Below are 24400 nucleotides of genomic sequence, written 5' to 3'. Positions count from 1 at the left end.
AGTAAATAAAGATACATAAAAATGATCAGGGTCAAAGGACCGAAACGTTTTCTGATAAATATGTCCTGGTGTTTGTTTACGTGTCTTTCTAAACCAAGTTTCTGGTATCTATTATCAAAACGTTTCACCTGTATAACAAGCGATGGAGTATCTAGGAGAGGTTGAGGTACTAGATGAGGTAGGGGGCCCTAGGAGTACCTAGCGTTAAAAATAGAGAGGTTGGGTACCTAGGCTTTTCTGCTGAGCAGTTAAAAGGCAGGAGAAAGTGCATGTATAACTCAAATAGAAGTAGGAGGTGAGAGAAATAACTGAGGAAGAGGAAGGTGCAGAAGGAGAAAAAGTTGAGAGGAAGTAAAATATTGAAGAGAGAATTTCAAAAGACTGGAAGGGTAACTTTGAGATGATCCAGACGGAGTCTGGAAAGTGAAAGCAATTGCGAGTGGTAGGAAGGAAATAGAACTATAAAAATGGTATGCTTCTTCAGCTACGGAGAATATATATAAAGACAGCAGGAATAGTGGCAGGTTAAAGATTATGTAATCAGTACCCTGAACCTATTTTTGAGGTGGTTAGTCCCTCAGCCTGGAGTCGATGTGATCACATCGATTCCAGACTGAATGACTGATTACCTCAAACTCCTTCCGATTTTTAACCATTCTTTTCTGTAGTGGACTGAGGAAGCCACTAGTTGGCGAAACGTTTCCACAAGAAAGATACCTAAGTACCGAACAAGTGTCTAATTCATCACACAACAATAATTATACCGATCTTGGACCCCTCAAGGAAGGTTCCTTGATGTTGGTGAGGGGCTCTTGATTTAGGGAATTGGATCTGTGCTCCAGTTCCCCGAATTAAGCCTGAATGCCTTCCACATCCCCCCCAGGCGCTGTATAATCCTCCGGGTTTAGCGCTTCCCCCTTGATTATAATAATAATAATAATAATACCGATCTTGGAGACTTTACGCGTCGCCTCTGACAAGATACACTGCTCCATTCTGCTGCTTCAGCAACACAGTGTTTCAGACTATGGAGCTCAACTATACTTCAGGTTAAGGGACTGAATCAACACCTCCAAAACTCCTTCAAGGTTGATGGTTGGACCATACTATCTTTACCCCGCCAGTACCCTTCCTGCCTCCATATTTATTTTCCACTGTAGTAGACAGAATAATGTAAGGTAAATAGACACAGTTGCAATCAAAGTGACATTTTATTGTGGCAACACTGCGCTCTCCAGGAGCTTTGTCAAGCTGTTATCTAACGGCTTGACAAACCTCCTTGAAAACAGAACGTTACCACAATAACATGTCACATTAGTTGCATCTGTGTCTATTTACCTAACATTTTGTTGGTAATTCTACCATTATTACTACCTGACAGAAGCAGCCTACCGAGCAGGTGAAACGTTTCAACAATTAGAATACCTAACTACTGCACACGTTTCTTATCTAGGAAGCAAATATTGACAAGTTCTTCAAATTAGAGATAATTTTAGGGAGTAAAAGATTTTGAGAAAAGAGCAGGAGCGTCAACATCTAATTTTCGGACTGAAGGAAGAATAGAGAGAAAACATGCGAAAAGAGAACACAGAAGAAAACTAAAGACGTGCAGAACAGCTTAGAAATACTGTAGCAAGAGATGATCAAAGATCATTAGCAGGCTGAGAGGATTGGTACTGTCCTTCCAAACACGGTAGAAATCCGTGGTAGCAGTTGGTGATGTGGGGGACGTCCCTGCTTCATCAGCTATGTGAAGCCACTATGCCCACTTACAGGAAGCGATGATAGTGCTTGCAGATAGGGCCAAGAGCTGAGATTCGACCATCTTGAATATGTCACACAAGTACTCTTGGAAAGTGCTCGTTCAAATTACTCTGGGCAATGTCCACACAATGTACAGTGTCTGCACATATACCTTGTGAAGGTGCCAACACGTGTCTTGTGAAGGTGCCAACACGTGTCTTGTGAATGTGCCAACACATGTCTTGTGAATGTGCCAACACATACTTTGTGAAGGTGCCAACACATACCTTGTGAAGGTGCCAACACATACCTTGTGAAGGTGCCAACACATACCTTGTGAAGGTGCCAACACATACCTTGTGAAGTGCCAACACGTACCTTGTGAAGGTGCCAACACATACCTTGTGAAGGTGCCAACACATACCTTGTGAAGGTGCCAACACATACCTTGCGAAGGTGCCAACACATACTTTGTGTAGGTCCCAACACATACCTTAGGACATTGTCCCCCCCACACATACCTTGTGATAGTGCCCACACACACACATACCTTGTGACTACCCCCCCACACACACACATGCCTTGTGACAGTGCCCACACACACATACCTTGTGACAGTGCCCCCCCCCACACACATACCTGGTGACAGTGCCCACACACACATACCTTGTGACAGTGCCCCCCCACACACACATACCTTGTGACAGTGCCCACACACACATACCTTGTGACAGTGCCCACACACACATACCTTGTGATGGTGCCCACACACACACATACCTTGTGATGGTGCCCACACACACACATACCTTGTGATGGTGCCCACACACACATACCTTGTGATGGTGCCCACACACACATACCTTGTGATGGTGCCCACACACACATACCTTGTTACAATACCCACACACATACCTTGTGACAATATCCACACACTCATACCTTGTAACAGTACCCATACACATACCTTGTGATAGTGCCCCTCCCACACACACACATACCTTGTGACAGTGCCTCCGTAGAGGCCAGGGGAGTGAATGAGAGTGGCGTGTGTCAAGGGTGAGCCGTCAGAGTGCCAGACGATAGTAGAGGGTGGCACGCTGGAGGTGGCCTCGCAGACGATGGTAGCTACCTGCCCGGCCTCCACGTTGTCTGGCCTCACCCACCCTGACACCTCCCACGCTGGAACTGTGGGGCAGAGGGAGCATTTGTAAGTGAACGATCGTGTGGAAGAGATAATGTCCGTCTGGAAAGGTAAACGTTTGCATGAGACAGTGAATGTCTGGGTGATAAGGTGAACGTAGTTGTCAACGACCATACTACTTTGAACGCACTTCTAGTCCCATCAGCGAAGTTAAGCGACTTTGGGTTTGGTTAGTACTCAAATGGGTGACCGCCTGGGAACAACAATTGCTGTTGGCATCGTCTTTTTACATGGATCAATGAAAATAAGTCACCTCTGACTCTGGGTTATCCTACGTCATTTACAGATGGAAATATAAACACATATGCAGTATAATGTGATCCTTTATTGACAAAGTTTCGCCCACACAGTGGGCTTTTTCAAGTCAAACAGATCTACCTGGGGTGGAAGGTACGCGAGTATTTATAGTCAGGTTGAGAATGCTACATGTGACGATCTACCGAGTGGGGTTATAGAGTCTAAAATCTTGGGTAACTTGGAACAGAGATTGGATAAGTATATGAGTAGACCTTCTGCAGTGTTCCTCCATTCCTGTGTTCTTATGTGGGATAGCGATGAAGAAGTTTCTTGGCAAGAGGTTCAACTATGTTATAGAAGCCATTGTTCTGGTTAAGTTGTTGGATATAGAGATAAGTGATGGTTCCAGGATTCTTCGGTATTAAGTGTTGTCTTCTGTGGCGATAAGTCATGAGTTTCTGTAGTTTATTAAATGTTTGTGTGAATTACGGTGTTGTACACAGGCATTCCTTGGATCGTCAGACCTGCTAGCATATTGGTGTTCTAAAATACGTGTTTGGAGGTCTCTTGATGTTCCGCCCATGTATAATTTGCTGTAGTCACTACAAGGGATTATGTATACCCCTGCAGAGGATGGAAGCTTGTCCTGTCTATTACTGGTAATGTCCTCGATGGTCGTGGTTGTGGAGGTAGATACTTGGAATGAGGTATTGGAAAAGATGTTGGAAACGTGTTTGGCAATGAAGTTGGTGGGGAGGACTATGTATCTCTACTTGGCAGTGTCTTCCCTGGGTGTGTTGAAGATATTTAATGCTCGTCGTCTGCAGTCTCTGATAAAGTGACGAGGATAGTGAAGTTTGGAAAATACCTGTTCAATTATAGTGCATTCTTCCTCAAAGAACTCATTGCTGCAGATTTAGAGTGCGCGCAGGAAAAAGCCTATAATAACACCACGTTTAGTTTTGGTGTCGTGGTGAGAGTAGAAGTGAAGATCGTTTTGGTTGGTGGGTTTTCGATAGGCTTTAAAACGAAGTTCATGGTCAGCTTTGCAGAGAAGAACATCAAGGAAAGGAAGAGTGTTGTCGACTTCTTCAAGTGTGAACTGGACTGAGGGGTCGACCTGGTTGAGTTTGTCTTGGAGAGCTTGAACGTTGAAGCGTCTGGGAGTTACGAGGAGAACGTTGTCAACATAACGGAGCCAGGTGACAGACGAAGGAATAATGTTGGAGAAACGCTCGACTTCCAGATGTTCCATGTATAGGTTCGCCAGGACGGCACCGAGTGGCGAACCCATGGGTAGTTCATAAATCTGCTGAAAGAGGTGATTTTCGAAAGAGAAACACGCAAAGCCAACACATAGTTCAACAAGGTCGATGAAATCGCTGTCTGGAATAGGAAGATCAAGTGAATCGTCAATTTTCCTGCGCAAGAGATCGACGGCTTGTGTAGTAGGTACTTTGGTGAATAGGGAAGTTACGTCAAGGCTGGAAAGTTTCTTGTTCCTGATGTTGATGTTGCGAATGCGGTTGAGAAGATCACCGAAGTGTTTGAGATGTGCTTGACTGATAGTCCCCAAGAGTTTAGAAAGGTGTTCAAGGCTATCTTCAAGGCATCATCTCATCACGCAGCTCCCCAGTCATACCTTGACGTTATATCATTGAACTTAAAGCTTTAGCAGAAGACACGACCATCAGGGTCACCACCGCTGATAAAGGAGGTGGTGTTATCATGAACACTGACGATTACAGGAACAAAATGCTTAATCTACTTAATGACCCAGATACCTACAAACCTCTCTCAACTAACCAAGTGGACAACCTTACTAAAACTTTTCTTCAAAGGACTCGCCGCATTCTGAGGGGCTCAGAACAAGGGAAGAAACTTCTACACACGCAACCCCAGACTTGCCAGTATGTACGGCCTGCCAAAAACTCACAAGCCTGGTATCCCATTGAGGCCCATATATTCGGGAATAGGCAGTGCTCCTCACCAACTCTCAGGCATTCTCGCTAAACACGGTCTGGAGTTTTGAGAAACTGATCGCGGGTCCTATCCCCGCCCGTGGTATGTTTTTTTTTTTTTACCTTTCTAAACTCTTGGGCACTATCGGTCAAGCACATCTCAAACACTCGGGTGATCTTCTCAATCGCATTCGCAACATCAACATCAGGAACAAGAAACTTTCCAGCCTTGACGTAACTTCCCTATTCACCAAAGAACCTGCTACACAAGCCATCGATCTCTTGCGCAGGAAAATTGACTATTCACTTGATCTTCCTATTCCAGCCAGCGATTTCATCGACCTTGTTGAACTATGTGTTGGCTTTGCGTGTTTCTCTTTCGAAAATCACCTCTTTCAGCAGACTTTTGGGCTACCCATGGGTTCGCCACTCAGTGCCGTCCTGGCGAACCTATACATGGAACATCTGGAAGCCGAGCGTTTCTCCAACATTATTCCTTCGTCTGTCACCTGGCTCCGTTATGTTGACAACGTTCTCCTCGTAACTCCCAGACACTTCAACGTTCAAGCTCTCCAAGACAAGCTCAACCAGGTCGAACCCTCAATCCAGTTCACACTTGAAGAAGAAGTCGACAACACTCTTCCTTTCCTTGATGTTCTTCTCTGCAAAGCTGATCATGAACTTCGTTTTAAAGTCTATCGAAAACCCACCAACCAAAACGATCTTCTCCACTTCTACTCTCACCACGACATCAAAACTAAACGTGGTGTTATTATAGGCTTTTACCTGCGCGCACTCAGAATCTGAGGAAGAATGCACTATAATTGAACAAGTATTTTCCAAACTTCACTATCCTCGTCACTTCATCAGAGACTGCAGACGACGGGCATTAAATATCTTCAACACACCCAGGGAATTTGTAGATAAATGGTTCAGAGAACCGACATGTTGATAAATTAGACACATGTGCAACTCTTGGGTATCTTTATTGAGGAAACGTTTCGCCACACAGTGGCTTCATCAGTCCAAACGTAGGAGAAACTTGAAGAACAGGAGGAGAATGAGGTAATCAGTCCCTCAACCTTGAGTCGATGTGTTCAGTCCATCAATCTGGAATAGAATACGGCATAACAGCGGAGAAGCAGCTTATAAACCGTATGGCAGGAGACGTGCAGCAGTCATAGGTCGTGTCACATTTGTTCAATGTGGAAGTAGGTTCTCTGAACCATTCATCTACAAATCTGTCAGACACTGCAACTTAGGAATTCTTCGCTTGCCTAATTCTTGGGCACGACCTACTTCCACATTGAACAAATGTGACACGACCTATGACTGCTGCACCTCTCCTGCCATACGGTTTATAAGCTGCTTCTCCGCTGTTATGCCGTATTCTATTCAAGATTGATGGACTGAACACATCGACTCAAGGTTGAGGGACTGATTACCTCATTCTCCTCCTGTTCTTCAAGTTTCTCCTACGTTTGGACTGATGAAGCCACTGTGTGGCGAAACGTTTCCTCAATAAAGATACCCAAGAGTTGCACATGTGTCTAATTTTTCACACCCAGGGAAGACACTGCCAAGAAGAGATACATAGTCCTCCCCACCACCTTCGTTGCCAAACACGTTTCCAACATCTTTTCCAATACCTCATTCCAGGTATCTACCTCCACAACCACGACCATCGAGGACATTACCAGTAATAGACAGGACAAGCTTCCATCCTCTGCAGGGGTATATATAATCCCTTGCAATGACTGCAGCAAATTATATATGGGCAATACATCAAAAGACCTCCAAACACATATTTCAGAACACCAATATGCAAGTAGGTCTGACGATCCAAGGAATGCCTTTGTACAACACCGTAATTCACACACCCATTTAATAAACTAAAGAAACTCAAGACATATCGCCAGAGAAGACAACACTCAATACCGAAGAATCCTGGAATCATCACTCATCTCTATATCCAACAACTTCAACCAGAACAACGGCTTCTATAACATAGCTGAACCTCTTGCCAAGAAACTTCTTCATCGCTATCCCACATAAGAACATAGAAATGGAGGAACACTGCAGAAGGTCTACTCATATACTTACCCAATCTCTCTTCCTAGCTACCCAAGATTTTAGACTCTATAACCCCACTCGGTAGATCATCACATGTAGCATTCTCAACCTGACTATAAACACTCGCGTACCTTCCACCCCAAGTAGATCTGTTTGTGACTTGAAAAAGCCCACTGCGTAGGCGAAACGTTGTCAATAAAGGATCACGTACTGCATGTGTGTTTATATTTCCATTGTGTCGGTATTTTATACCATTTATTTCCGTCATTTACAAATGTTACCATGATAATAGTACTTACGTGTACCTGTATCTACATAAATGGCTAAATGGTTAATTTTCACTGGATTAAATAGAGGAAATAACAAGCCAGGTTTTCCAGGGTATGGTAAACAACGCTTAGCTTGGGTTAGGAACTCATACTTATGCGGGGTTATGCATGCAAATACTGCAGTACTTCCATGCAGTGTGTACAAGTTCTAGTCTTGTTCTGGACTTAAAGATATTGTCTAAACAATTTAGTGTTCTTACGTAAATCGATCCGAGCAATGCTATTCAGGTGATTCTTCGGTTCACACCACACCACTGGGACTGCAAATGGCAATGATTTAGGTTTCCCATTCAGTACATAGGTACAAACGGTACCTATCTTGCAACTGTGGTGCTTGTATGCAATCTTGACACAATTTGTTGTTTTTGTTGATCACGTTTTGTATAGCAAATTTTGTACTGTTTTGTTTAGTTATTCTCATCTGTTCAAGTTAATTAATGTGAAGGAGATTTGATATAAAGCAAAGGGAATCGAATGTAAATACGGATATGTGGCAGAGAAATGCAATTTAAGTAAAATAAACACCAGTGAACAAAATAAACAGCAACCTTTTGTGAATGTGTGTAAAGACTGGGACGCCCAGAACACAAAAAACTTGTGCAAGAATGGTATACAATACCGACAAGATGAAAGTTAAGACACATGTGCAACATCAGGGAATCTTTATTGTAGCCTATCAGTGACTATGCCCTCGTCTGTTACACGTCGCTATCCAATGACACCTATATAAGATCCAACCTCCTCGCCTCTGCTCCAGAATCTCTACAACTACGGTGCTCTTCAGAACAATTCTAAGGCTGAGGGACTGATTACCTCATCTTTTGTATATAGTTCTGTCTTCAAGTTATATCCTAGAATCTGTATTGATAAAACCACTGGATAGAGAAACATCTACAGTAAGGATACCCAGATGTAGCACATGTCTATACTTTCACAACTGAACCATACCCCCGGCCGGGATTGAACCCGCGGTCATAGAGTCTCAAGACTCCAGCCCGTCGCGTTAGCCACTAGACCAGCTAGCCACAATAAGATTCATCCAACTAGGTATATTTCTACACCATAGGAAAGTTAGCACAGGCACCTCTGTGACCACAAATGCAAGTTTTTACAGACGAATCTCCAGCTAGCGTGGCCGTGACGAACTCTAGCTCAAGTCCCTTCACTGCAATCGTGTCATTACGATTTCTTGAGTCATGTTTCACAACTGACTCTTCCTGACAAACAGGAATGATGCCTAGGATTGATGTTGATGTAAGTCCACAACCACAAGTCTTTTCCCAGGTATGTTTAAGTTTATACCGCAACTTAGAACCTTATGTATTACCAGTATCTTATGGGTTAATTCTGACTTCAAATTAATTTTCAGCATGATAAAAATAATTCCGACTTCACATTCAGTTTCAGCATAAAAAAAATCTAAACGGCTTTTGTTTGCAGTAGTAAATATATGGTGTGACGTCATGGCATCAAAACTGTCATTACAATTTTCCCAGTTATTTAATAAAATATAAAATTGGTTCTTTCACAGCCCAAAATCAATCAAAAGTATCTCAAAGATATGTCAACCTTTAAAGGAGTGACCATTTATTGCACAAACTAATTTGCTTAATAATACTGACACATTTTAATTTACACAGCGTAAAATCAGCGCAGAGCCTTTACTGAGGAACAACACACATGGGATAAAAGCTTGAAAATTACCATAATGATACACAAAATTCAACTATTGTGCACAAAATTCTACAATTACAATTTTATTAAATTAGTAAATTGGCACCTGCACAGCCTAAACCTACACGGTAGGTCACAGATAGAAAAAGAAAATTGCCCCTATACACTACAGTAACTTGATCAAGCTTGTAATAAAGTTGGTAGAATTACCGACAATATGTAAAGTAAAAGGACACAAGTGCAACTAATGTGACATTTATTGTGGCAACGTTTCGCTCTCCAGGAGCTTTGGCTTGATAAAGCTCCTGGAGAGCGAAACGTTGCCACAATAAATGTCACATTAGTTGCACTTGTGTCCTTTTACTTGATCAAGCTTCCTCTGAGTAGTACACAATAGTGTTGTTAGTTTGACGACGGCCAACGAGGCTTGTTCAATCATTACCATGGAAGGAAATGGTCTATAGAAAATTAACCTGAGGATACACTACCATGGCTAAAGTTCTAGGGAACTTTCTCTAGTTACAAATGCACTAGTGTTGAAAATTTGAAGCCTATCGAATGATGCATTCTTAAATTATAAGACTTGGGAGGGAAGAGGGGAAAAAAGCAAGCAACCACTAAAAAAAAAAAAAAAACTTGACTTTTAGAAATAAACAGTATAAAAGAACAAGACTCAAGAAATCGTAATGACACGATTGCAAACAAACCATACCCTATGACCGCGGGTTCAATCCCGGCCGGGGGTATGGTTTAAAAGAACATCATAAGAAGGAACACTGCAGCAGACCTACTGGCCTATGCGAGGCAGGTCTAATTCTCCCACTGGCTTAAGCCAATGCCTTGACCTAGTCAGGCCAGTCACGTCACTTAAGGGAGGAGCACAGCATTTGATCTAGTAGCACAACGTAGTCAGGTCCAACACACACCCACCCACACCCACTCAAGTATTTATCTAACCTATTTTTAAAACTACACAACGTCTTAGCTTCTAGAACGGTACTCTGGAGTTTGTTCCACTCATCCACAACTCTAACCAAACCAGTGCTTTCCTATATCCTTCCTGAATCTGAATTTTTCCAATTTAAAACCATTGCTGCGAGTCCTGTCTGTGTTAGATATTTTTAGCACGCTATTTACATCCTCTTTATTAATTCCCATTTTCCATTTATTTTACAGCATGTGTTGAGTTTTACAGTGTCTGATTCCGTTCAGTTCCGGTACTTAGGTTCTGATCTACAGTTTATTGTTTTTATGATACCTCCTGAACCTCTCGACATATTCGCGCTGTAGCTCTTCCTTTGGAGGTCTTTGTGGGACAGCTAATAAACCTCTGGCTTGCACTGAGCTACAGGGGGATGAGATAGTTAATACCTAGTGGAAGGCCTTGCTCAGAGGACCAAAAACTCCAGTGGAGGGTCTTCGTATGACAGGTTTGCGTCATGAAACGCTAGTCACGTCGCCTGACGAATCTTACCTAAGTTAACCTGATACCTCCCTAGGGGTTCACACAGCCTCCCACACACATCTCTCTCGTTTCTCATATTACTTTCTTTTCTGGTTTTTGTGCTTCTTACTCAGTCCTCTCACTCAGGAGTGTAAGGTATTTCTTCACGTAGATTCACCAGCCTAGCAACTATAGATGACGGAGACCGTCTATTTCTACCCATGGTTGATTTTCTAAAAGCAATCACGGTGGTGAGTGTGAGTGGTTTGTTAGTTACCAGTTGTCAAAGGAACTTGTCGATATATACAAGGCCTATGTGGGTTTTTTTGGTATGTGATGTGCATCTGGTGTGATGTACGCGTGATGTGATGTGCATGTGATGTGATGAACGACTGTCGATGGCTGAATAAACAGAAAGGTAGACGGGGGGCTCGAACCGTGGTCCCGGTATTAATAGATCCACCAGGGCTTGTGAGTGTACGCGCGCCCACCTATTTGTGGTTGCAGGGTTCGAGCATAGCTCCTGACCCCCGAGTCACAGCTCTTGTATCAGTGTGTGTGTGTGTGTGCGTGCGTGCAATATACTCACAGAGGAGGCTGATGGTGGTATGGGCAGCCATGGGAGTGTTGGTTGCTGGACTGGAGGCCTGGCAGGTTATCTGCTGACCGTTGTCTTCAGCAGTGACCAGCAGGTGAGCACGAGCCAGCGTCACACCGTCCACGTGCTCCTCCACCGTTGCTGTGACCTGCTGACCTGCCTTGTATAACCTGCAACAATTTGCACCTGTCCATCAATAATATGATAAACCACGTTATATTTTTTTTTAATTCTGAGACACAGAAATTTCTTGCATAAATTACTATTAAGTAATTTTGGCTTAAATAGCAAAGCTCTTCCTGCCGAATAAGGCAAGCGAAAATTTGTGTATGCAATAATTTCTCAAAAATCATTCTGACGCTAACTAAAAAATTTATTTCACTGTGTTTGTTTATTCCTAAATTACTGTAAACTTATCTAAAATATAATTCGCTGGATTAGGCTAAATTAAATTGCGCTTGTTATAAGGTTAGGCAAGTTTTCTAAGATTCTTTTAGTACAAAATTATCAATTTTTACAATAACATAAATGAAAAAAAAGTATATATCTTTAAACGAAATTTACAGAAAGGACTTATTGTAGACTGTATAATTTATATACATAAAAAAATACTCGAATTTTCAACCATATCTCAGAACATTATACTTGAAACCATTTTGGTAAGACAGGGTTTTTAACCCTGTTTCTGTATTTGGTTTACAGTCTCAGATCCCGGCCAAATGACTCCATAGGCCTATAACGTCACAGTAACCATGTGATTTTAATTAATTTCATTCGTGGCATCACATGGAAGGAGGGTTGTGTGTTCACCTTAAGAGGCACGTAAGTTCCTCCGTCTTCTAAAAACAAATTTCACGTTATTGCTGGGAGAGGGGAGTAGCAACGAGTGGAGGTACTCACGTTATTGCTGGGACAGGGAAGCGAGTAGCAACGAGTGGAGGTACTCACGTTATTGCTGGGAGAGGGGAGTGAGTAGCAACGAGTGGAGGTACTCACGTTATTGCTGGGAGAGGGGAGTAGCAACGAGTGGAGGTACTCACGTTATTGCTGGGAGAGGGGAGTGAGTAGCAACGAGTGGAGGTACTCACGTTATTGCTGGGAGAGGGGAGTAGCAACGAGTGGAGGTACTCACGTTATTGCTGGGACAGGGAAGCGAGTAGCAACGAGTGGAGGTACTCACGTTATTGCTGGGAGAGGGGAGTAGCAACGAGTGGAGGTACTCACGTTATTGCTTGGAGAGGGGAGTGAGTAGCAACGAGTGGAGGTACTCACGTTATTGCTGGGGGAGGGGAGTGACTAGCAACGAGTGGAGGTACTCACGTTATTGCTGGGAGAGGGGAGTGAGTAGCAAAGAGTGGAGGTACTCACGTTATTGCTGGGGGAGGGGAGTGACTAGCAACGAGTGGAGGTACTCACGTTATTGCTGGGAGAGGGGAGTTAGTAGCAACGAGTGGAGGTACTCACGTTATTGCTGTGAGAGAGGAGTGAGTAGCAACAAGTGGAGGTACTCACGTTATTGCTGGGAGAGGGGAGTGAGTAGCAACAAGTGGAGGTACTCACGTTATTGCTGGGAGAGGGGAGTGAGTAGCAACGAGTGGAGGTACTCACGTTATTGCTGGGAGAGGGGAGTGAGTAGCAACAAGTGGAGGTACTCACGTTATTGCTGAGAGAGGGGAGTTAGTAGCAACGAGTGGAGGTACTCACGGTATTGCTGGAAGAGGGATAAGTAGTAACTTGTGGAGGTACTCACGTGAGGGCTGGAGCTGGGTTACCACCCTGTGAGGTACACAAAATAGTCAGGTGACCGCCAGCCACCACCTCGCCTCCACCATCTACCTCCACCACAGGCCATCCAGGACGTTCTGCCACAGAATTAAATCAATATTAATATAATATATATATATATATATATATATATATATATATATATATATATATATATATATATATATATTAAATAAGTTTACAATAATTTAATAAACAATATGAAATATATTTTCCTCGTTAGGTTCAGAATAATTTTTGTGAAATTATTACATACACAAATTTTCACTTGCCTTATTTGGATAGAAGACCATTGCTATTTAAGCCAAAAAAAATCTCAAGTTTTACCTATTCGGCACGACATATGTATCGGCGAATGAAAATCTCCTTGGGTAACCAAGTTATATAAAGCGTATAAAACCTCAGCATTATTTATTCACTACTAGTTTCGTTATTAACTTACACCATTATCAGTCACTGTTGAAAATTAACTGGATAAGAGTATAGGTTAAATATTAAATTAATTCAGTAAAACGAAAATATTATAAAATAGAAACATATCATACGAACGAATTAACTCTACTGGTTGTTCGTTATTACACCAGGATTGTTCGTTATTACACCAGGATTGTTCGTTATTACACCAGGATTGTTCGTTATTACACCAGGATTGTTCGTTATTACACCAGGATTGTTCGTTATTACACCAAGATTGTTCGTTATTACACAAGGATTGTTCGTTATTACACCAGGATTGTTCGTTATTAAACCAAGATTGTTCGTTATTACACCAAGATTGTTCGTTATTACACAAGGATTGTTCGTTATTACACAAGGATTGTTCGTTATTACACCAGGATTGTTCGTTATTACACCAAGATTGTTCGTTATTACACAAGGATTGTTCGTTATTACACAAGGATTGTTCGTTATTAATCCAGGATTGTTCGTTATTAAACCAGGATTGTTCGTTATTACACCAGTATTGTTCGTTATTAAACCAGGATTGTTCGCTATTACACCATGATTGTTCGTTATTACACCAGGATTGTTCGTTATTACACCAGGATTGTTCGTTATTACACCAGCATTGTTTGTTATTACACCAGCATTGTTCGTTATTACACCAGCATTGTTCGTTATTACACCAACATTGTTCGTTATTACACCAGGATTGCTCGTTATTACACCAGAATTGCTCGTTATTACACCAGGATTGCTCGTTATTACACCAGGATTGTTCGTTATTACACCAGGATTGTCCGTTATTACACCAGGATTGTTCGTTATTAAACTAAGATTGTTCATTATTACACCAGGATTGTTCGTTATTACACCAGGATTGTTCGTTATTACACCAGGATTGTTCGCTATTACACCACGATTGTTCGTTATTAAACCAAGATTGTTCGTTATTACATCAGGATTGTTCGCTATTACACCAGGATTGTTCGTTATTACACCAGGATTGTTCGTTATTACACCAGGATTGTTCGTTATTACACCAGAATTATTCGTTATTACACCAAAATTGTTCGTTATTACACCAAAATTGTTCGTTATTACACCAGAATTGTTCGTTATTATAACAGGATTGTCCGTTATTACACCAGGATTGTTCGTTATTAAACCAGGATTGTTCGTTATTGCACCAGGATTGTTCGTTATTACACCAGGATTGTTCGTTATTACACCAGGTTTGTTCGTTATTACACCAGGTTTGTTCTTTATTACACCAGGATTGTTCGTTATTAAACCAAGATTGTTCGTTATTACACCAGGATTGTTCGTTATTACACCAGGATTGCTCGTTATTACACCAGGATTGTTCGTTATTACACCAGGATTGTTCGTTATTACACCAGGATTGTTCGTTATTACACCAGGATTGTTCGTTATTACACCAGGATTGTTCGTTATTACACCAGGATTGTTCGTTATTACACCAGGATTGTTCGTTATTACACCAGGATTGTTCGTTATTACACCAGGATTGTTCGTTATTACACCAGGATTGTTCGTTATTACACCAGGATTGTTCGTTATTACACCAGGATTGTCCGTTATTACATCAGGATTGTTCGTTATTACACCAGGATTGTTCGTTATTACACCAGGATTGTTCGTTATTACACCAGGATTGTCCGTTATTACACCAGGATTGTTCGTTATTACACCAGGATTGTTCGTTATTACACCAGGATACCCCCAGTTCTTAACTGGTGGTATCGATACAGATTGCTGGTATGGGAACCTAGTAATGGAAGTATGGAACTTCACCTCTGAACAATTTGTCGTTTTTCTATAAAGAAATAATAAAATCCCTACATTTATCTCGAACTAGGCTCAAGACACACAATCCCCCCCTACATTTATCTCGAACTAGGCTCAAGACACACACAATCCCCCCCTACATTTATCTCGAACTAGGCTCACGGCACCCACACAACCCCCCCTACATTTATCTCGAACTAGGCTCAAGACACACACAATCCCCCCCCCCTACATTTATCTCGAACTAGGCTCAAGGCACACACAACTACACTAGGCTCAATCGAACTAGGCTCAAGACACACAATCCCTCCCTACATTTATCTCGAACTAGGCTCAAGACACACAATCCCCCCCTACATTTATCTCGAACTAGGCTCAAGACACACAATCCCCCCCTACATTTATCTCGAACTAGGCTCAAGACACACAATCCCCCCCTACATTTATCTCGAACTAGGCTCAAGACAAGACACACAATCCCCCCCCTACATTTATCTCGAACTAGGCTCAAGACACACAACTACATTTATCTCGAACTAGGCTCAAGACACATAATCCCCCCTACATTTATCTCGAACTAGGCTCATGACACACAATCCCCCCTACATTTATCTCGAACTAGGCTCAAGACACACAATCCCCCCCCCCTACATTTATCTCGAACTATGCTCAAGACACACAATCCCCCCTACATTTATCTAGAACTAGGCTCAAGACACACAATCTCCCCCCATTTATCTACTATGCTCAAGACACACAATCTCAAGACACAATCACCCCTACATTTTTCTCGAACTAGGCTCAAGACACACACAATCCCCCCCTACATTTATCTAGAACTAGGCTCAAGACACACAATCCCCCCTACATGTATCTAGAACTAGGCTCAAGACACACAATCTCCCCCTACATGTATCTAGAACTAGGCTCAAGGCACACACAATCCCCCCTACATGCATCTAGAACTAGGCTCAACACACACACAATCCCCCGCTACATGTATCTAGAACTAGGCTCAAGACACAATCTCCCCCTACATGTATCTAGAACTAGGCTCAAGACACACACAATCCCCCTTACATGTATCTAGAACTCGGCTCAAGACGCACACAATCCCCTCCACATGTATCTAGAACTAGGCTCAACACACACACAATCCTCCCTACATGTATCTAGAACTAGGCTCAAGACACACAATCCCCCCTACATGTATCTGGAACTAGCGCTAAGGTGGAACATATGTATCACCAGGGACAGAATGCATCTTTATTCAACCATGTGTGGTGGATCTGTCTCGTGTGGTGGATCATCTGTCTCGTGTGGTGGATCATCTGTCTCGTGTGGTGGATCATCTGTCTCGTGTGGTGGATCATCTGTCTCGTGTGGTGGATCATCTGTCTCGTGTGGTGCACCATCTGTCTCGTGTGGTGCACCATCTGTCTCGTGTGGTGCACCATCTGTCTCGTGTGGTGCACCATCTGTCTCGTGTGGTGCACCATCTGTCTCGTGTGGTGCACCATCTGTCTCGTGTGGTGCACCATCTGTCTCGTGTGGTGCACCATCTGTCTCGTGTCGTGCACCATCTGTCTCGTGTCGTGCACCATCTGTCTCCTGTGGTGCACCACCTGTGTCTCGTGTGGTGGACCATCTGTCTCGTGTGGTGGACCATCTGTCTCGTGTGGTGGACCATCTGTCTCGTGTGGTGGATCATCTGTCTCGTGTGGTGCACCATCTGTCTCGTGTGGTGGAGCATCTGTCTCGTGTGGTGGAGCATCTGTCTCGTGTGGTGGAGCATCTGTCTCGTGTGGTGGAGCATCTGTCTCGTGTGGTGGATCATCTGTCTCGTGTGGTGTACCATCTGTCGCGTGTGGTGGACCATCTGTCTCGTGTGGTGCACCATCTGTCTCGTGAGGTGCACCATCTGTCTCGTGTGGTGCACCATCTGTCTCGTGTGGTGCACCATCTGTCTCGTGTGGTGCACCATCTGTCTCGTGTGGTGCACCATCTGTCTCGTGTGGTGGACCATCTGTCTCGTGTGGTGGACCATCTGTCTCGTGTGGTGGACCACCTGTGTCTCGTGTGGTAGATCTGTCTCGTGTGGTGGACCATCTGTCTCGTGTGGTGGACCATCTGTCTCGTGTGGTGGACCATCTGTCTCGTGTGGTGGACCATCTGTCTCGTGTGGTGGACCATCTGTCTCGTGTGGTGGACCATCTGTCTCGTGTGGTGGACCATCTGTCTCGTGTGGTGGACCATCTGTCTCGTGTGGTGCACCATCTGTCTCGTGTGGTGCACCATCTGTCTCGTGTGGTGCACCATCTGTCTCGTGTGGTGCACCATCTGTCTCGTGTGGTGCACCATCTGTCTCGTGTGGTGCACCATCTGTCTCGTGTGGTGCACCATCTGTCTCGTGTGGTGCACCATCTGTCTCGTGTGGTGCACCATCTGTTTCGTGTGGTGCACCATCTGTCTCGTGTGCGGTGCTAAGCAATTCTTATTTTTTCGTGTAGTTTTAAAAATAGGGTAGATAAATACATGAGTGCGTGTGGGTGAGTGTGGGTGAGTGTGGGTGAGTGTGAGTGGGTGTGGGTTGGACCTGACCAGCTTGTGCTAATAGGTCAAATGCCGTGCTTCTTCCTTAAGTGAATGTGACCTGACCTGAGTTGATTAAGGCATTGGTTTAAACCAGTGGGAGAATTGAATCTGCCTCTCATGGGCCAGTAGTCCTGCTGCAGTGTTCCTTCTTTATGTTTTTATGTATATATTTGAAAATGAGATTAGCGAAGACATTTCCCTAACCTGTGGATGTAGACAGTCATTATATAATAAATTTATACTATATCAGTTGTTCCAGAAGGACGACCTGTGACTCGTGGCCAAAATTTTCTTCTTCTTTCAATTGTTCCTTTTTCTTTCGCTCATAACTCGAGAACACCTCATCCGATTGTCTTCAAATTTTCACTGTTTGTGTACCGTAAGGAGAACCAGATTCTTGAAAAAATTGGCATTTGCAGGAGCCCTATTACCAATAATATTTTAAAGTGAAGTGGGAATTTATTGTTCGTTCTGAAACTTGTAAATGCTTCATCCGAACACATTTTAACTTCCCAGAAATACTTACCTGGAGTTTACCTGGAGAGAGTTCCGGGGGTCAACGCCCCCGCGGCCCGGTCTGTGACCAGGCCTCCTTAGGTCAGTGTCCCAGGATGCGACCCACACCAGTCGACTAACACCCAGGTACCCATTTTACTGATGGGGAACATAGACAACAGGTGGAAAGAAACACGTCCAATGTTTCTATTCTGGCTGGGAATCGAACCCAGGCCCTCACCGTGTGAAGCGAGAGCGTTACCCACCAGGCCACCAGAGCCTTATCCCGTATTACTGCTGCTTTGGTGCAACTTCAGCAATTATGATTGGTTTCTGTGATATATTTGGAAAGTATTTCTGACTGGCTTCAAAATTACTTCTGACTGCCTTCAAAATTACTTCTGACTGCCTTCAAAATTACTTCTGACTGCCTTCAAAATTGCTTCTGCCTTCAAAATTGCTTCTGCCTTCAGAATTACTTCTGACTGCCTTCAAAATTACTTCCGACTGCCTTCAAAATTATCCCTGATCGCCTTCAAAATTACTTCTGTCTGCCTTCAAAATTATCCCTGATCGCCTTCAAAATTACTTCCGACTGCCTTCAAAATTATCCCTGATCGCCTTCAAAATTACTTCTGTCTGCCTTCAAAATTACCCCTGATCGCCTTCAAAATTACTTCTGTCTGCCTTCAAAATTATCCCTGATCGCCTTCAAAATTACTTCTGACTGCCTTCAAAATTACCCCTGATCGCCTTCAAAATTACTTCTGTCTGCCTTCAAAATTACCCCTGATCGCCTTCAAAATTACTTCTGACTGCCTTCAAAATTACCCCTGATCGCCTTCAAAATTACCCCTGATCGCCTTCAAAATTACTTCTGACTGCCTTCAAAATTACCCCTGATCGCCTTCAAAATTACTTCTGTCTGCCTTCAAAATTATCCCTGATCGCCTTCAAAATTACTTCTGACTGCCTTCAAAATTACCCCTGATCGCCTTCAAAATTACTTCTGTCTGCCTTCAAAATTACCCCTGATCGCCTTCAAAATTACCCCTGATCGCCTTCAAAATTACCCCTGATCGCCTTCAAAATTACTTCTGCCTTCAAAATTTCAGCACTGATGCGTTTTGCTCAAAGAAACAGTTAAAAATTTATTAGGTTGTGAAAGTTAAAGTCTGCCAATTATTAAGCAAATAGGGATATTGATTTTCGAGATATAACTGCAGAATGCCTCTTTAGACTGGATTCAAACTCTCAATTCTGGCATACCTTACGTAGCTTAAGTTTCATATTGGTTTTTAGGTTGTGTGGTGGTTAGTTTGTGACGCGGGTTTCAGTATACCTGGAGTTAGAGTTCCGGGGGGTCAACGCCCCCGCGGGCCGGTCTGTGACCAGGCCTGTGACCTAAGAAAGGCTTAAAATTTTCACCGCTGGTTCACGTTGCACAGATAAAGAAAGAAGGTTTAAGTTGTTCCTGGACAATGAGAGTAGACATTTGGGAAACTTGTTTTTCTTTCTGACCTTTGCCAAGTGGTTGTTGTGGCGGCCCTGGAGCTGCAAGCCTTTTTTTTTTTTACTTAAAATAGTACTGTTCTTTCGAGCAGCATTAAAGAAAACTAGAGACGGAATAAAGCTGAAAAATAATAACGTTGTCTTTATATTACATGTAAAAGTGTGTCTAATTTACCAAACCACAGAACGGGTTGAGAGCTAGAGACCGTGTGAGTCGTAAAACTTAAGGCCAATGCGTAAGACAGTTGCATTTGTGGTCACAGTGGTGGCCTATGCTAACCGTCCTATGGCGTATGAATATCCCTAGTTGGATGAATCTTATTGCAGCCAGCTGGCCCAGTGGTTTATGCCCTGGCCTGGAGTTTTATGGCTCACTCACCAAGGGTTCTAACTCCACCCGTTTTGTGGTTTGTTTTCAATAGTGTTATTACGATTTCTTATGTCAAATATAGATTTCGTCTACTACTCCAGCAAAATGCACAAAACTCAAGTACATAAATAAAAAACATACCACGGGTGGGGTAGAACGCGCGATCAGAGTGTCTCAAAACTCCAGACCGCCGCGGGTTCTATCCCCGCCCGTGGTACGGTTTGTTTGCAATCGTGTCATTACGATTTCGTGACTCAAGTACATACATGCTAAGAGCACTGTGCATATATTCCACACATCTCACACACACACATAAACATACCCTCCCGACCATAGAACCAGCTGTTAAGGGTATGACAGGTGGAGGGGCCCTTTGTTATGCTGAACAGCTGGGTTCAACCCTCCAATAACAAGGCAGCTCGCCAAAGTTGTGAAGAGATTCCTGGGACTCGAACTGAAGGAACTCACAGCTAAGGACCCACTAGTTGTGAGAGACAAGTGGGGATAGAAAAAAGAACAATGTCGGGACTAAACCCAACACCAAGGCATTGTCAAGTATTTATTTGCGTCATGTGCAAGTCAAACCATACCATATTGATAAATTAGACACATGTGCAACTCTTGGGTATCTTTATTGAGGAAACGTTTCGCCACACAGTGGCTTCATTAGTCCATAATGGACTGATGAAGCCACTGTGTGGCGAAACGTTTCCTCAATAAAGATACCCAAGAGTTGCACGTGTGTCTAATTTATCAACATGTCGGTTCTCTGAACCATACCATACTTGAGGTAAATCTGCCATTGTTGGCAGACTTACCGCAAGTCTGATCGCTCTCGCTCACAGTTCTCTCTCTTGCTTGTAAAATTGTTACTCCGTACATAGTGTACATACACTGTACATAGTGTACTCTGTACATAGTGTACATACACTGTACATAGTGTACACTGTACATAGTGTACATACACTGTACATAGTGTACACTGTACATAGTGTACATACACTGTACATAGTGTACACTGTACATAGTGTACATACACTGTACATAGTGTACATTGTACATGTACTTGCAGTTATGTTTGAAGGAAATACATTTCTTACTCTTTGCTGACTTACGGAATGTCTATAATACACATGCTTATATAGTCACTCAAGTGTAAGTTTAAAAACGCCGCTCAAGTGCATGTCAAGGCTGAGACCATAGACAAATTAGAATTTATAATTTAGAGTTAAAACTTGGCACACATCTAAGTCGCATTGTTTCTTCTAAGTTTATTTCCACATCAAGGTGACAGTTATGTTAGTAACAGATACACAGATAACCAGCACGTGGGAGAGAGATGATTATGACGACGTTTCGGTCCTGTTTGGATCACTTACAAATGTAATAAAGTTGGTAGAATTACCGACAATATGTAAAGTAAAAGGACACAAGTGCAACTAATGTGACATTTATTGTGGCAACGTTTCGCTCTCCAGGAGCTTGATAAAGCTCCTGGAGAGCGAAACGTTGCCACAATAAATGTCACATTAGTTGCACTTGTGTCCTTTTACTTTACACTTACAAATGACAGTATATAGCTCAAGTCGGACCGAAACGTCGTCATAAGCTCCTCTCTGCTATGTGGGGTTATTTTGTGCATTGTTTCGGTCACGGTATAGTGCCTTTTTATATTTTATAAGTAAATGGTGATCATTGACGTGGCCATTGCAGAGAAATTACTGATATATATACAAATAACCCGCACATAAATTAGATACATGTGCAACACTTGGGTATATTTAATAAGGAAACGTTTCGGCTTCATCAGTCCATACAAAGGAGAATGGTGAAGAACAGGAGTTTGAGGTAATCAGTCCCTCAGCCTTAAGTCGATGTAATCGGTCCATCAATCTTGAAACTCCTGTTCTTCACCATTCTCCTTCGTATGGACTGATGAAGCCACTGTGTGGCGAAACGTTTCCTCATTAAAGATACCCAAGTGTTACATATGTGTCTAATTTATCAAGTTGTCGGTTCTCTGAACCATAAGACACAAACTTGTAACAACGTGGATTTGAATTACAGTCTCCTATGTGCGGGTTATTGATGGATTGTTCCAGCCACGGTATTGTGCCTTTTTATTCCTTATGGATGAGTACCCTGACACTCGCTCAGCCCAAAACAATCAACAGTAACCAGTAAATGGAATTAAAACAGATTAACGGATCGTATTCTGGAGAACGTGCCGAGGGATACGCTGCAATACGAGTAAACCATACCACGGGTGGGGTTAGAACCCGCGATCAGAGAGTCATAAAACTCCAGATCGACGCGTTAGCCACTGGGCCAGCTGGCTACAATAAGATTCATCCAACTAGGTATATTTCTACACCATAGGAAGGTTAGCATACACACCAGTGAGACCACAAATTCAAGTTATTGCAGACGAATCTCTTGCTAGCGTCTCATTACGATTTCGTGAGTCAAGATACGAATACACGATGGAAAAATCCCCCCATAACCTGCCACTAAACAAGGGTAAACAACTCACTGTCGTGATACGTGTTAAGAGAGAGAATCTCAGGATGAATCTGCAGATAAATCTGTTAAATATTTCTGTGGGATATCAACACCGTTTTTTTTTTTCTCCGGGATAACATTAAACACTCAAGTTATTCATAGATATTATAAACAGAGAAAAAACAGTTATTGTTTTTGGTACCAGAAAAAGAACCAACACACAGAAGAGATAAAACGCATAGTGGATTTTAATACTTAAAAGACTGTAGCGGGATTTAGGCAAGCTGAGACGTATAAGAAAATTGAGAACACGAAAACCAAAGTAACTTTTACACGGATAAAACATACGGAAGAAACGTTTAAAAAGGCAATGCACCAGAAGAAATGGGAAAGTTATAAAAAAAGAAATTCACAAGAGAAGATTTTTTTTCCCTCTCCTCAAAGGAGAATACCCAAGATATAAAAGAATTTAAAACCCGGCTGAGAATATAATGAGAGAACTTACAGAAATAACAAGACGGGCAGAAAGCAGCAACTTCACTCTGGCTGTACCCTTCTCCAGAACATCACTCCATCTGAGATCATACATACCCAGGATGACTCGAGTATGGAACACATTCGTACAGCATAATGATGTCAACGAGATAAAGTCAGTTGATCAAATGAAAATGCTGGCCCACAGATGGCTCCAACTTCATCCTGTTCCCTACTTGTATGTCTCATAACAATAAAAATGCTTTCAAATGAGCTGATGTAGGTAACAGCTCTTAGCTTGCCAATAAAGTTAGGAATCCTTAACCTGTAAATAGCTGTCAATAAAGCTAGGGATCCTTAACCTTGTCAAACCCTGTGTAAAAAAAAAAAAAAAAAAAAAAAAAAAAGTTTCTTGTGAAGTTTCGGTCCGACTTGGATCATTTACAAATCATATTTGTAAACGATCCAGGTCGTACCAAAATGTTGTCATAAGCTTCTCTCTCCTATGTGTGGGTTGTGTTTTGTTCCATTGACTATATTGTGCCTTTCTACAGAGGTAACATCAATAATAAACAAGACAACCTATGCAGTGAGATACTCGACCATTTACATTGTGTCTTTCTACAGAGGTAACATCAATAATAAACAAGACAACCTATGCAGTGAGATACTCGACCATTTACATTGTGTCTTTCTACAGAGGTAACATCAATAATAAACAAGACAACCTATGCAGTGAGATACTCGACCATTTACATTGTGTCTTTCTACAGAGGTAACATCAATAATAAACAAGACAACCTATGTAGTGAGATACTCGACCATTTACATTGTGTCTTTCTACAGAGGTAACATCAATAATAAACAAGACAACCTATGCAGTGAGATACTCGACCATTTACATTGTGTCTTTCTACAGAGGTAACATCAATAATAAACAAGACAAGCTATGCAGTGAGATACTCGACCATTTACATTGTGTCTTTCTACAGAGGTAACATCAATAATAAACAAGACAACCTATGTAGTGAGATACTCGACCATTTACATTGTCTTTCTACAGAGGTAACATCAATAATAAACAAGACAACCTATGCAGTGAGATACTCGACCATTTACATTGTGTCTTTCTACAGAGGTAACATCAATAA

General features: G+C 42.5%; 1 protein-coding gene across 1 annotated transcript in view; it reads right to left on the bottom strand.

The window, feature by feature from the left end:
- The window catches only part of LOC128689665 (nephrin-like), a 553398-nt gene that overhangs the window by 19891 nt on the left and 509107 nt on the right, over positions 1 to 24400 (bottom strand). Inside the window, exons 10-12 of the mRNA XM_070099001.1 lie at positions 13014 to 13125; positions 11255 to 11433; positions 2745 to 2931 (exon numbers count right to left, since the gene is read on the bottom strand). Coding sequence (XP_069955102.1) covers positions 2745 to 2931; positions 11255 to 11433; positions 13014 to 13125 — 478 coding nt within the window. The remainder of the gene's footprint in view (positions 1 to 2744; positions 2932 to 11254; positions 11434 to 13013; positions 13126 to 24400) is intronic.

The sequence above is a fragment of the Cherax quadricarinatus genome, chromosome 66, assembly GCF_038502225.1.
Source record: "Cherax quadricarinatus isolate ZL_2023a chromosome 66, ASM3850222v1, whole genome shotgun sequence".
NCBI classification, from domain to species: Eukaryota; Metazoa; Arthropoda; class Malacostraca; order Decapoda; family Parastacidae; genus Cherax; species Cherax quadricarinatus.
Note: the sequence above shows the minus strand (reverse complement) of the source record. Positions and strands in the feature narration are given on the sequence as shown.